Source organism: Panulirus ornatus, chromosome 9 (genome assembly GCF_036320965.1).
Source record: "Panulirus ornatus isolate Po-2019 chromosome 9, ASM3632096v1, whole genome shotgun sequence".
Taxonomy (NCBI): Eukaryota; Metazoa; Arthropoda; class Malacostraca; order Decapoda; family Palinuridae; genus Panulirus; species Panulirus ornatus.
In genome coordinates this window covers 24,021,528-24,036,251 of record NC_092232.1, presented here as the reverse complement: position 1 = coordinate 24,036,251, position 14,724 = coordinate 24,021,528, and the positions used below count along the sequence as shown (strand labels likewise).

Below are 14,724 nucleotides of genomic sequence, written 5' to 3'. Positions count from 1 at the left end.
AGTCGTGTATCATTCATTCATTTTTAGCTTTCATTTTTCTGTTTGTGTTTGTCTGTGTGTGTGTGTGTGTATGTGTGTGTGTGTGTGTGTGTGTGTGTGCGTGTGTGAATTCATAGAAGATTTGAGTCATTACCAAGCCAGCGAGCGAAGTCTTTTGATGTGGAGCGCTGGTGATGTGAAGCGCTGGTGATGTGGAGCGCTGGTGATGTTCAGCGCCGCATGTGATTTACAGCCGGCGCCAACCCCGTCTGACGACCGCTATTCACACCATAATACTCACAATAAATCCAAACTAGTTTACTGGTGTCGATGCCATAAATCATATCTGATCACACAACACAGAATTTTATTATTGCTCAGCGTGGTAGCAAGGATCGGGGCGGCGTAGTGTGTGTGTGTGTGTGTGTGTGTGTGTGTGTGTGTGTGTGTATGTGTGTGTGTGTTTGTGTGAAATGTTTTCTTTGTCTCTGACTCTTTGTTTATCTCTGTTTATTCGTTTTGTTTGTTTGTATGAATTGGGTTCTCTGTGTTCCCTCGTCTGTGTCGGTCTGTATGATTGTCTACCTATATGTCTTATTTTTTAATGTTTCTGTGTGTGTGTGTGTGTGTGTGTGTGTGTGTGTGTGTGTGTGTGTGTGTGTGTGAAATATGGTCAGCGGGCATTATGAGATAACCTAATTATTTGTATTTATTGATTGATAGGCGTGTAAAAGAAAGACTAGTGCTGGTCATGGGCGTGAGATGTATGTGCCATGCGAAAGGTGGGAGTTTGACAGATTGGAAGGGATAGTGAGTGGTGGGATGAAGAAGTAAGGTTGTTAGTGAAAGAGAATAGAGAGGCGTTTGAGCAGTGCTTACACGAAAGGAGTGCAAATGATTGGGGATATATAAGAGAATGCGACAGGAGGTCAGGAGGAAGGTGCAGGGGTTGAAAAAGAGGCCAAAACAGTTGGGATGAGCGAATATCAGTAAACTCTAGGGTGAATAAATGTTTTGGGAGGAGGTTGATAATGTGCAGAAAAAGGGAATAATAGGAATATCGGTGAAAGGGGTAAAAGGGGAAGTGGTGATAGGTAGTGATGAAGTGAGGAGATGGAGTGAGTATTACGAAGGACTGTTGAATGTGTTTGATGATAGGGTAGCAGATGTAGGGTGCTCGGGTCGGGGCAGTATGCGAAATGAGGACTTGGAGAGTGGTAACATTTCCCATGTTACCAAACTCCTTCAGCATTAAATTCTCTCAATACAACATTACTTCACTACCACATTACCGTATTGCAACACTGTCATATTCCCTCACTACTGGTGAAAGTCTTACATAAGATGAAATGTGGCAAGGCAGCTGGAGTTGATGGTATTGCTGTTGAAGTGATTGTGTTGTTTGTTGATTGGTTAGCTAGTATTTTCAGTGTATATATGGCTCATGGTGAGGTGCCTGAGGATTGGCGGAATGCATTCACGTACAGTGCCATTGTATACAAGCAAGGATGATAGAGTTGATTGTTCAAACTACAGAGATATAAGTTTGTTGAGTATACCTGTTAAGTTGTATGAGGGGGTATTGAGAGGTAAAGGTAAGTATAGAGTGTTAGACTGGGGAGGAGCAGTGTGGTTTCAGAAGTGGTAGAGGATGTATGGATCAGTTGTTTGCTTTATAGAATGGGTTAGCGAAATACTTACAGAAACTTGGATTTGTATGTGGCTTTCATAGATTTGGAGAAAGCATATGATAGGGTTGATAGAGATGCCTTGTGGAAGGTCTTAAGAATAAACGGTGTGGGAAGAAAGCTGCTAGAAGCAGCTGAGAAGTTTTTATCAAGAGTGTACGAGTAGAAAGGAGAAGAGAGTGGCTGCTTCCTCGTGAAAGTTGGTCTGTGGCAGGGTTGTGTAAGATGGGTAAGGGGACGAATATACAATCTCTAGGGGATGAGAAGGCCTGGGAAGTGAGTCAGTTGTTGTTTGCCGATGATACAGCACTGGTGACAGATTCGAATGAAAAACTGCATATGTTGGTGACTGTTTTTGGAAGAATGTGTTAAAGGAGGAGGTTGAGAGTAAATATGAATAAAAGCAAGGTTATTAGATTTAGCAGGTTTGAGGGACAGTGTGGCTGGGATGTGAGGTTGAATGGAGAAAAATTAGAGGATGTGAACTGTTTTAGATACCTGAAAGTGGACTTAGTAACGAATGGAACCATGGAAGCTGAAGTGAATCATAGGATAGATGAATTGGCTAAGGTTCTGGGAGCACTGAGGAATGTGTGGAAAGATTGTTATTTGTAAGGCAAACATGAATATATCTGAAGGATGCATGGTATGGGGCAGAGATAAAGCCGTGCGGAGGAGGTTGGATGTTTTGGAAATTAAATGGTTGAGGACAATAAATCATGTGAGGTTGTTTGATCGATTATGTAGTAAAAAGGTAAGAGAAAAGTGTGGGACTAGAAAGAGTGTGGTTGAGAGAGTTTAAGATGTTGTACTGAAATGGTTTGAACATATGAAGAGAATGAGTTCTGAGATGTTGACATATATATGTGCTTCAGAAATGAGAGAACAAGGAAAATGGGTAGGCCAAATTAAAGATGGAAAGATGGAATGAAAAAGTTTTGAGTGATTGGTGCCTGAACATGCAGGATGGTGAAAGGTCTGCACGGGATAGAATAAATTGGAACGATATGGAATAAAGGAATCGACTTGCTGTCAGTGGACTGAACTAGGACATGTGAAACTTCCGGGGTAAACCATGAGAAGGTCTGAGGGGCCTGGATGTGGATAGGGAGCTGTGGTTTCTGTGCATGACACAAGAGAGCTAGATGCGACCTTTTTTCGTCTGCTCCTGGCGCTATCTTTCGAAAGCGGGAAACGGTTCAGAAGGTATATAGATGGATAGAGAGATAGATATGGGCAGTAATCTATTTTTCCTAAAAGTTCCTCAAAGGAAGAGCCATAAGATTAAAGATATATTCCCCAAAATTCTCAATAGCCTGAAATTCGCCTTTTTCTCCATTAGATGTGAGTTTTCTCATCCGAACTCATCCTCTAAGCCCCACACATACATCACTTTCCTCAGGATTGCACATAAATCCGCCGACGAGTAATCTCTCCCAACCATTCACGCTAATCCACAAAATAAATCCGATTACAGGAACCTCAATGGTGGTTATACCCAGTATACCAGCCTTCCCATAGCTCAAGCAACACAAAGATGTTTTGAGATATGTTTAAACGATAGTCGTGTCACATATTCCCCGGTAGTATGTTCTGGGTGTGGTATAACCACTTTGTTATACCACTCGACTGAGCATACCCAGTAATCGTTTAAGGTTCGTGTAGCATCCTGTGTGTTATACTGTTCTTCATAGTCTTTCAGCCGTATCACTTTACATAGCATATCATCTGGTTATACCATAGAACGTAGTATGTGCATGATCCGAATGTATTAGTCTCCACTGTAGCATACCCTGGGTCATATGAGTTCCTACTACAGCATACACTTCATCATATCAGTCCCAGCCACAGCATACCTTCTGTCGTATCAGTTCCCACTACAGCATACCCACCGTCATATTAGTCCCCACCTCAGCATACTCACCGTCGTATCAGTCCCCACCAAAGCATACCCTCTGTCATATTAAGACTCCACACTGGCATATCCCCCATTATATAAATCCACTCAGCATACCTTCCAGACATGTGAATTCACCCGATGAATTTATGACTGGCGTCCACTAAGGAGAGAGAGAGAGAGAGAGAGAGAGAGAGAGAGAGAGAGAGAGAGAGAGAGAGAGAGAGAGAGAGAGAGAGAGAGGTGGGGGATCGAGGACACCCCCCCCCCCCTCCCCCCATCTTCTACCATTACCAATGGCCTTCTGTTTTGCCTCCTTCAGGCTAGACAAACTCACAAACAGGACGTGTCCGCTGCAGTCTTCGGCGAGGCGTAGCGCCACCGCCCTCCAGGAGCCCCGAGGCGACGCCACCACGCCCGCACGCTCACGCCCCCAGAGGACCAACGTAGAGGAAGGGACGACGCAGGACGAGCTGGCCTACTTCCGGCCGAGGAGGAGGACAACGACGAGGGAGGGGAGAGCCAGGTGGGTGAGGAGGAGGAGGAGGAGGAGGAGAACCTCACAAGGGCTTCTCTAAGACTGTCGCTAACCACGACCACCACCACGATATCGACGGGCGGCGGCAGCGCTCAGGGTGATCGTGTCTTGTTTTTACTGTGATGTTACGTGTCAGGCCTCACCACCACTGCGGTCATTACTGAGAGAGAGAGAGAGAGAGAGAGAGAGAGAGAGAGAGAGAGAGAGAGAGAGAGAGAGAGAGAGAGAGGAATCTACCATTGCCCTGAGGTCTGGTCCGAACTTAAGTCTTCAAGGGTTTATCTAAACACAGGTATTCATTTCCCCTTTAGCGAAAATAGTTCAGTTCCCCCCCACCCGTCTCCCTTCTCCACCCCTCCCTCCCCACCATTACCGGACCATGAGCTCCTCACCTCCCCCTCCCATCCCCTCCCACCCCTTCCTCCCTCCAACCCACTTCTGCTGGGAAGTCCCACACATCCTAGAGCTGTAACCATCCACCAGCCCAGAGAGAGAGAGAGAGAGAGAGAGAGAGAGAGAGATGCTGTACCCACCCACCGGCCCAAGTACATTCCCACCTACCAGCCCAAGGGGTGTGCCCACCTGTACACTCAAGTGCTCACCTACGACCCTTGTGGAACACAAAGACCCTAAAACATTTCCCATTTATGACCCAAGTCGTTCCCTTAATCGTCAGTACAATCTCTAACTCCTTCCCACAACCCTTCTATCCTTTCCGTACCACACCCTTCTCTTCTCTACCCCCTTACCCACCCATTCCACCCCTACAGACCTTCCCTCTTCCACTCCTCCCCCTACCTAAACTTCCCGTTTACACAAAAACGTTTTCCCTCTCTTCTTCCGCAGGTGCCCAACACCGGATCGTCCAGCGAGCGTGTGAGGACCTGGCTGATCAGGGAGAGTGGCCGGCCCGTCACTGAGGTCCAGACCCTCAACTTGGGCATGGTCACCCGCCTCGCCTCAGAGATCGCCAGGCAGATGGCTGAGGAGGAAGGAGGTGAGGAGGGTTTCTGTGGTCCTCTAGGCTCGTTGCCGTCTTGCTGCAGGAGTCAGGCATGTACGTAGGTGGGGAAGGGAGGCCACGACGTCAACTTTAAACACCGTTCTTGTCACCGGGTCGAACACGGCACAAGAGGACAACGGATCCTCATGGCTGATGCAAGGAAGTCGTTTGCCTCCTGCCTGTTATTTTTTTTCTCCTTCTTTACAATCCAGGACGCAAGTTCGAGGAAGATCTTGAAATATGAACGAGTTCCCTTCTCGAGAGGAGAAACATTGTCGCATGTAATCTCCAGGCCAAGTCATTGTATATATATATATACATATATGTATATATATATATATATATATATATATATATATATATATATATATATATATATATATATATATATATATATATATATATATATATATATATCCTGTTGAGGAATTTGTAAGTCCTTTGGTTACAAAGAAAGGATTCGACACTCAAGATTTTCTTACGAACCTCACACACACACACACACACACACACACACACACACACACACGTGTTCAGGATGTGAGCAGCGTCGCTACCTGAGGCCTCACACACTCCGTCAGGCTCACCCGAGTGAAAAATTGAAGATGTCTGGTAATAGATACACCATTTGTGCGTTCTCTCTCTCTCTCTCTCTCTCTCTCTCTCTCTCTCTCTCTCTCTCTCTCTCTCTCTCTCTCTCTCTACAAGTCGGCCTTGTTAAATGCTTAGATGAGAGGAAAGAATCGGTCGAGCCAGACGTAGAGAAATGACTCTGGAGAGAGAGAGAGAGAGAGAGAGAGAGAGAGAGAGAGAGAGAGAGAGAGAGAGAGAGAGAGAGAGAATTCACCACGAGCGGCACTGCACTCTTGCTGTGAGTGAATTAGCGTCTCTGCAGTATGCATGAACACGAATCGCGAGTTCGTGGGTTCGACTCCCTGGCATGTGCATGCAGTGGGAGTAGAGCGATGGCTCACTCGGGGTCTCAGGATCGACGTTTGAGCCACTTTACTCAATGGAGACACCACCAACAACTCGGAATTCTGACTTGCAAATGAAATCTTCACAGCTTTGAGGCACCTCGGTCTCTCTTATATATATATATATATATATATATATATATATATATATATATATATATATATATATATATATCATCCCAAGCGAAGACAAGATGAGTTTAATCAAGAGGAGGGCGTTATGATTGGATCCTGGTGTTTTGCGTCCTACGATTCCATAACTTAATGTATACGACTGTGGTTGGAGTCCTCACCCACCCTCCCTGAGCCTGGGGATCGAAGCCACGTTCGTGGGGTTACAGAGACGAAGATAGCCACGTACCACGGATTACCACTAGATACATAATGGACTAGAAAATGTAGATGGTTTCAATTGTTGATGAGATGTGAGGATCTTTTGTCCTATCCTCTCTCCCTTCAGGCTGAGGGTTAAATGACAGCCAATGAACTAGAATATGATGGGAAAAGGATATCAAGTGGCGGTGAGGTTACGTAAAATTTCGGTCTATGATAAGAGATTGGATGGTGAAAAGGAAAAATAGGCAAGTACTGTTTGAAAAATACTGCAGTTTGAAATGAATATGTAATACACGGATGAACTTATCTATTAGTTGTAACTACATCCTTATACTCATGTTAACATAATGTAGGAATGTCACAATGATAATGGTTTTGAGATAAATGAGAGCATTAAGGTAATCATTCATCTAACAATAAAAAGTTGACGTTACGAGACAGAGAGAGACAAACACACAAATACAGAAATTGTCTATTAATGAAACCAAGATCGAACAGAATATATATATATATATATATATATATATATATATATATATATATATATATATATATATATATATATATATATGTATATATATATATATATATATATATATATATATATATATATATATATATATATATATATATGTATATATATATATATGTATATATATATATATATATATATATATATATATATATATATATATATATATATATATATATATAGTGATTTTATCTTTAAGAAAATATATAAATGGTTATATGATTTCAATAAAAAGTTGTATCGCTTGATATTTCTTAGAATATGACTACCAGATAGGCAAGTAATCGCAGGGAAGTTGTAGATGCAGAAATTAGGAGACAGAGACACCTTCTAAAATCATGGTCTTGATTGTATCCTGCAGAAGGCGACCAGCCTCGGGACTGCGCTGCCGTAGCCGCGGCAGGAGAGACGACCAGCGGTGTCTACACCATCTTCCCCGCCTCCTGCACCGCCAGGTTCTCCGTACAGGTAAGTCCCAGGCTCCTCTCCCTCCTGTCTTCGGCAGGTAGTGGGTCTTAAGAATCGTCTTCGTTTACAACACCGTCAGGTAGGTCTTAAGAATCGTCTTCGTGTACAGCATCCCTCAGTTAGGTCTTTCGAAGTTAGGCGTGGAGAGTCGAGACACTAATTGAGTTGGAAGTTTTTTTTCCCCTCTCACTCCTCAACATGACTCCTGCCTGACTCGCCAAGTCATCTTTGCAGGTCAGGACCGGGTCATCCCCGGAGCTCATTGAGCATTCACTGCAGAAGGTCAGGTGGCATGGACGCCATCATCTTCCCAGCGTTCTTAAACACACGTTAAACGAAGGTCTGTCTCTTTCTAGGCCATTGGAACATGGATTCTTCATGCAGGTCATTCACAGGTCATTCTTTCAGGTCAGGTACGGGTCAAATACGACACAACAGTCTGCTAAAACTTTCTTAGTCCGTCCGTTCGCGTATCACAGCCAAATATTTCTCGTAAAAAACATAAGGGCCCAATCATGATTTCTTTTAACTATGACTTTCGCCCAGGTCGTTGAAGCAGTTGCGATGATCCGAAGAGGATGGAGAATAGTGACATAATTTGCGTCAAATATCAAACATTTCCGTTTAGATTTAGTTCCTGGATATTCAGTGAATATTTTATGTTTTTTTCCAAAATGTTTCAGTGTTCCTCAGTGTATATCATGCCTTACAGTAAACAGATGAAGAACTGTACCCAAACAACCATATTGTGGAATTAATGGACACAGTTCATAACGTGTTAACATGAATCGTAATTTCTTAACCTAAACCATAACTGGTATTAACCCAGGCCATCCTTTTGTTAGTCTAAGTCGTGATGGTTTTTAACCCATAGGTATCGTGTGTTAAATCAAACCATGATTCACTGAACCCAGTCCATCATTTCGTTAATCCAAGCCATAATACAAGCCATGATTAATTACTACAAGCCATCATTTTTTTAATCATAGCCATAATACAAGCCATGATTAATTACTACGAGCCATCATTTTTTTAATCATAGCCATAATACAAGCAATGATTAATTACTACGAGCCATCATTTTTTTAATCATAGCCATAATACAAGCAATGATTCATTACCACAAGCCATCATTTGTTAATCATAGCCATAATACAGACCATGATACATCACCACGAGCCATCATCTGTTAATCCAAGCCATTACTGTGTTAATCCAAGCCATCATTTTTCACCTCTGACTTTATCGTGATAATGGAGGTGAGACCTTCGTTTTTGCCACGTCCCGCCAAATATAGTAGCGTAGCGAGCAGCCAGCCAGGCTGGGCCAGGCCCGCGAGTCGGTTATTAGAAATGGGAGCCACAGCCATTTTGAGCCACAGAAGAGGAGGACTGAGCGACTGCGGAGGAAAAGAAGAAGAAGAAGAAGGAGAAGAAGAAGAAGAGAGGAGAAGGAGAAGGCAGAGGTGGACCAACATAATGACGTGAAGGACGTAGATAACAAATTAGTAACACAGTTAATAGAAGGATAAAGGAAAACGAGAGGTGAAGAAGAAGAAGACGAGAAAGAATGAAGAAAAAAACCTGTTGGATTGAGAATGGTTTAAAAAGTTGTGCGTCCAGTCAAGTCGCAGGCGCCAGCGATTTCCTTAATTGGCAGTACTCGGGGGAGAGGGGTGGGGGAGGGGATCTGTTTATATTGATGCTGATGAGGGAGTATGCCGTAGTCAGCAACGCTACCCGTGTGCTGGGAGGCGGCTTACGCCCAGCGTCGACTCTACACCAGCAGCCTCTGTACTGATGACGTGGCTCAGGAACTCTGCCTCTGTGGGACACTTAGGGATGTAACTGATGTCTATAACTAGTGTCTATAACTGACATCTATAACTAATACCTGTAACTAGTATCTATGACTAGTATCTATAATTGATATCTATAACTGATATCTATATCTAGTATCTACAACTGATATCTGTGATTAATATCTATGACTAGTATCTATAACTGATATCTATAACTAGTATGTATAGCTAGTATCTTCAACTAATATCTATAATATCTATAACTAATATCTGTAACTAGTATCTATAACTAATGTCTAACTAGTATTTATAGCTAGTATCTATAACTAGTATATGTAGCTAGTATCTATAGTTCAAGATATAGCTAATGTTAATGGTACAGTATCTTGAGTTGTATTATATCAGGTAGTAACAGATATCACAGATATCATATCATTGGTCGTTATCCTGTAGAAGATTAAACCAAGTATTTAAAGATATCTCAAAAGATATCACAGATATTAGTATCATTATCATTACTATTATCAGTAGATTTCTTGCAAAAAAAAGAGAGAAAAAAAGACTCGTGATTATACTGTAACACTGTGTTGCCTTCACCTTTTTATCACACAGAAAAAAAAACATAAATTACTGGAAATATTTGATCGTATTTAAATAAACTGGTTAAGGCCATTTATCAGAGTCGCATTCATATTCAACATTAGTGCCCGTGAAAGTGAATTTATCAATGGTCCGTTTAGATTAATTTTGCTCAATCACCTATTGTTATCTGCTCGTTGCCCTGGCCCACCCCTCCAATTTTTACATCCCTGGACAATAGCATATCTGGCTTGAATTCAGAGCTGGGGTATACAGTAATGACTTTGCACGCATGTTACAGTATAATGACAGAAAATGGAATATGCACTCGACGTCCTCCATGCAGAGAGAGAGAGAGAGAGAGAGAGAGAGAGAGAGCACAAAGGAATTTTGAGACAGGGTTGAGATGTTTAGGATTTTCTCATGTTTTTTTTTTCTTCTTTATCTCATTGTCTCTCATATAGTGTCTCCAGTGGTCTGTGGGTGTAAGGGGTGTATCGTTCTTGTAGACGATACCTGTCTGGTGTTACACCACATGAGGCTGCGATAGCCTAGATGAGGGAGCCATGTCTTGGGTGGATTGTAATGTGCAGCCTCCAGTCACTCACGAGGGTTGGTTATTCTCTACTTGTCTCTCCGTCTATCTGTCTCTCTATCGTTTTATCTAATCATCTCAATTATCATCTGCCTATCTGTCTGTCTATCTATCTATCTATCTGTTTGTCTATCTGTCTATTTGTCTGTCTATCTGTCTATCTATCTGTCTATCTATCTATCTATTTGTCTTTTTATCTATGAATCTATAGTTTCTGTCCATCTCTCCATCTATCTGTCTGTCTATCTACCTACCTGATCTTCCAGCCATCTATTGTCAACTTCTCTGCCACCTGCTCCTAGGAGATGGATCAAGTGCACGAGTGCACCTTATTTTTTTTTTTTTTTTGAGAGAGAGAGAGAGAGAGAAATTTATTATGAATAAATGTGTTCACCAGCAGCCCCCCCCCCCCCCCGTCCCCTCCATGCAGGGTGGCAGTATTATGTGGGGGATGTAGTAGTAGTAGTAGTAGTAGTAGTAGAAGTAGTAGTAGTAGACGACCTGGTACCCTTGTTTATCTACTTGATGATAAGCATCCTAATTCTGGACGTGGTGCTGAGGACGGGCGTCTGTCCCAGGCAAGTGCCTTCAGGCATTTGCTTGAAGTTGCCGAGGTAAGATAAGTAACTCCGCTTGGAAGAATTGCTTGCTTGCTTATCTAAGATTCCAATCCATATCTGTCAAACGAGTCTGCTGTCAGTGTCTGTGTGTTCCCTGTGTTTATTAACATCAACAGTGAGTGTGTTTCTGGTCTACCCCATATTTCTATCAGTTGTTTATTGTGTTTCTCAATCGTAGGTGAGTGACGAGTGTAGTGGGACATTATCTTGCTATCTGCTGGGATGTATTTGCTTGCTAGGTTATGTATATTTTATTTTTTTTGATAATGTTCAGTTCCCTTATTCGTGAAGTGATGACTTATCGCTTAAGTAAATAGTAAGAAAATGTATTGATAATACCAAAGTTATCAATCAGGAAAATGTATTATGTTATCGAACAAGAAAATTACTAAGACCTAACTTAAATACACAAAAATATGGGTAATGATTATGTATTCAAAGAACTGATCAAACAAGCCAAAAGAGAAGTATTCTCAGTGTTATTCTGGGATCGAACCCTGGACTTCTAGTTGTGGTGGAGGATTCGTGCCCGCCTTAATCTTCTTTTTTTTTCTTCTCCCTCTCTGTTTCTTTTTCTTACTAAAGTCACTTCTTCATAAAGACAGATCCCCTTTTCAAGATAAAATGTCTAAGCTTCCAGATCAAGTATTATACGAGCTCTGAAGCTTGAAGATGATTTTTACGTGCACAGAAAGCTTGAAGAAAATCATACATGCACTGAAGCTTGAAGAGAAGTATATATTCACTGAAGCTTGAAGATGATTATACATGCACTGAAGACTTGAAGATAATTATACATGCACTGAAGACTTGAAGATAATTATACATGCACTGAAGACTTGAAGAAAATTATACATTCACTGAAGCTTGAAGATAATACATGCACTGAAGACTTGAAGATCATTATACATGCGCTGAAGCTTGAAGAGAAGTATACATTCACTGAAGCTTGAAGATAATTATACATGCACTGAAGCTTGAAGATAGTCATACATGCATTGAAGACTTAAAAGATCATTATACATGCTCAAGAGTGTGCTGAGTGCCTTCCAACCCAGAGCACCAGTGCACCGAAGGTGTTAGCATATAGAACCCCCAGTAACCCTGGACAGCTGGGCAGTACAGCACCTCAAGGCTGGGAGGAGGAGGCGGCGGAGGAGGAGGAGTAGGAGGAGGTATTATCTACGAGGACGCATGTCGACGTTCGGGATCCGTCTGGAGATCATCATCTGGACGTGATGGTCGGCCCACTGCCGCGAGAACGCGTCGCCCAGTCTGCTTCCTCCAGCTGACGTGTGGAGACGAGGGGTTACTGATGCCAGCCAGGGCGTGAAGGAATAAAAGGGTTTGATTTAGGACCAGGTGGAATGTGAGGACAAAAGAGGAGGGGGATGCCACGGTTGGTGGGTGGGATCAAGTTGGTATGTAGTGTTGAATCCCAGTTGCAGGGTGTTAGGACGTGAGCTAATGTGTCGTAGGGAAAAATTTTATGAGATGGCGGGATGTCGCGGAGGCATGACGTGAGTTATGTGTTGGAGATTGGTATGTGATGGTGAGGTGTTGCGTCAGGACGTGAGTTATGTGTTGGAGATCGGTATGTGATGAAGAGGTGTAGCTTCAAGACGCGAATTACATGTTGGAGATTGATATGTGATGGCGAAATGTAGTGTCCGGATATGTGTTGGAGATTGTTGTGTGATGTCAAGACGTAAGTCACGTGTTGGAGATTGGTATGTGGTGGTGAGATACTGCATCAGGACGTGAGTCATGTGTAGGAGAGTGGTATGTGATGGTGAGACATTAAGTGTTAAGTATCTAGGGAGACATGAGTGTTGTGGAGCGGAGTGTGAAGACGAGAGTTCATTATGTGAGGACAGAGGTCGAGTGTTGTTAAGTTGTTGTGTTGGAGATAAGTTGTAAGGGTTGTTGTTCGCTGGGGTAAGAAGGGCAAGGGTTATATGTTGCTCGCTGGCGTGTGAAGACAAGTATCTAGCGTTGCAAGAGCGACAAAGAAGACAAGACAAGGAGGAAAAATAATCTGGTAACCGATGCATGAAGACAAGATCCTCAAGTGTTGCCAAATGGATTAGGAGGCGAGAGACTGGTGGACAGTGTTACCAAGAGGGGCTGAAGACATTGCATAAATCATTGCCCAAATGTTTACGATTGCAAGGGTAACTGATGAAGAAAAGCTTCGGCTTCTCTCTGTCATAACAGAGTATAAGATACGAGGTCATAACAGGGAGTTTAATGGGTTGGATCTCATATGATACTGTGGATGCAGAAGAAATGATATCAGGTACTCTTAAGGTTAATGAGTAATGCAGGTCGCTCTATATAAATGATTAATGCCATGGGGGCGGGGGAGGCACTGGCTAGTAGATGATACAGTGGTAATTAGCGGTAATTAGCCATAGGATAAGATTAGTGCTCTGGTATTACTAATTGATGGGGGATTAAGCTGTACATCAATTCGAAAGAAAATGGTGATCTATTATTCTGGGATGAACGATGATTACAAATTATATGGATTAGCACTGTAATGATGCTGACGGTAAATGTTATACTGTTTCTATTGGCCTGTTCACTGGTGTGTTCAGGATACAATTCCTCCCGCTCTCTGTACACTGACGTGCTCAGTATACTGGTACTCCTGATGGCCTCTGAACTGGTTCGCTCAGTATACTGCCCCTCAATGGCCTTTACACTGACCTGCTCAGTATACTGCGTCTGCTGGCCTCTACACTGACCTGCTCATCATGCTGCGTCTGCTGGCCTCTACGTATACTGACCTGCGCAGTATACGTCCTCCTCACCAGCGTACTCAGTGTATCGTCCCCAGTCACCTTGTGACGCTGACCTGCTCAGAATGCCGTACCCCTCTCTCTCTCTCTCTCTCTCTCTCTCTCTCTCTCTCTCTCTCTCTCTCTCTCTCTCTCTCTCTCTCCTCGTCGTAAGAATAATTGCCTGGCCGCTAATAAGGGCTTCCCCGTCCGCTCCTCCTCCGTCCAGCCCTCGCCTCAGGTTAAGCATCGTGTCGTTTGCGAAGTTTGACTGAGGCAAAATTGAACGAGTCTCACCTACTGGAATCTGACAGGGTTTCCATTTGAAGGAAGGGTGATGTAGTGCATGTGTTTGGTGGGGGGATGGGGTAGGGAGGAGGAATGGGGGAGGTTTGGGGGATAAATGGAGAGGGGGAGGTAAGTAGGGTTAGTTGGGAGATGGGGAATGGGAAGGGGAGGGGAAGTTTAAGAGTCTACGACTGTACAGTGGAGGCGATGGGGTTGTTGTGGTTGTGTTGTAGGAGTTGGAAGACTCAGTTATGCTCCCTTTACCTTTATGATTCATTATACAACACAAGGATTCCATTGATTGGGCCCCCTGCAGACTCAAGGAGGCGCTACTGCCAGGAGTAGGGAAATGATGGACCGAGAAATTCCTCGATGAAAATGTACTCCTTTCCGTCCACTGGCGATGATAGAGCCAAGCCGAATGTGACCTTTTCTCTCTCTCTCTAGCAGTGCAATCACTTGTGGGAGGAGTCAGGTTATGTATATATATATATATATATATATATATATATATATATATATATATATATATATAGAGAGAGAGAGAGAGAGAGAGAGAGAGAGAGAGAGAGAGAGAGAGAGAGAGAGAGAGAGAGAGGCCTGTATGTGGTTACGATGCGAGGTAGAAGTCACCCTCGTT

At 43.1% G+C, this 14,724-nt stretch overlaps 1 protein-coding gene across 1 annotated transcript in view; it reads left to right on the top strand.

Annotated features, from left to right (window-relative positions):
• The window catches only part of LOC139750044 (uncharacterized), a 400,638-nt gene that overhangs the window by 332,858 nt on the left and 53,056 nt on the right, over positions 1-14,724 (top strand). The window contains exons 7-9 of the mRNA XM_071664382.1: positions 3,887-4,094; positions 4,949-5,099; positions 7,312-7,418. Coding sequence (XP_071520483.1) covers positions 3,887-4,094; positions 4,949-5,099; positions 7,312-7,418 — 466 coding nt within the window. The remainder of the gene's footprint in view (positions 1-3,886; positions 4,095-4,948; positions 5,100-7,311; positions 7,419-14,724) is intronic.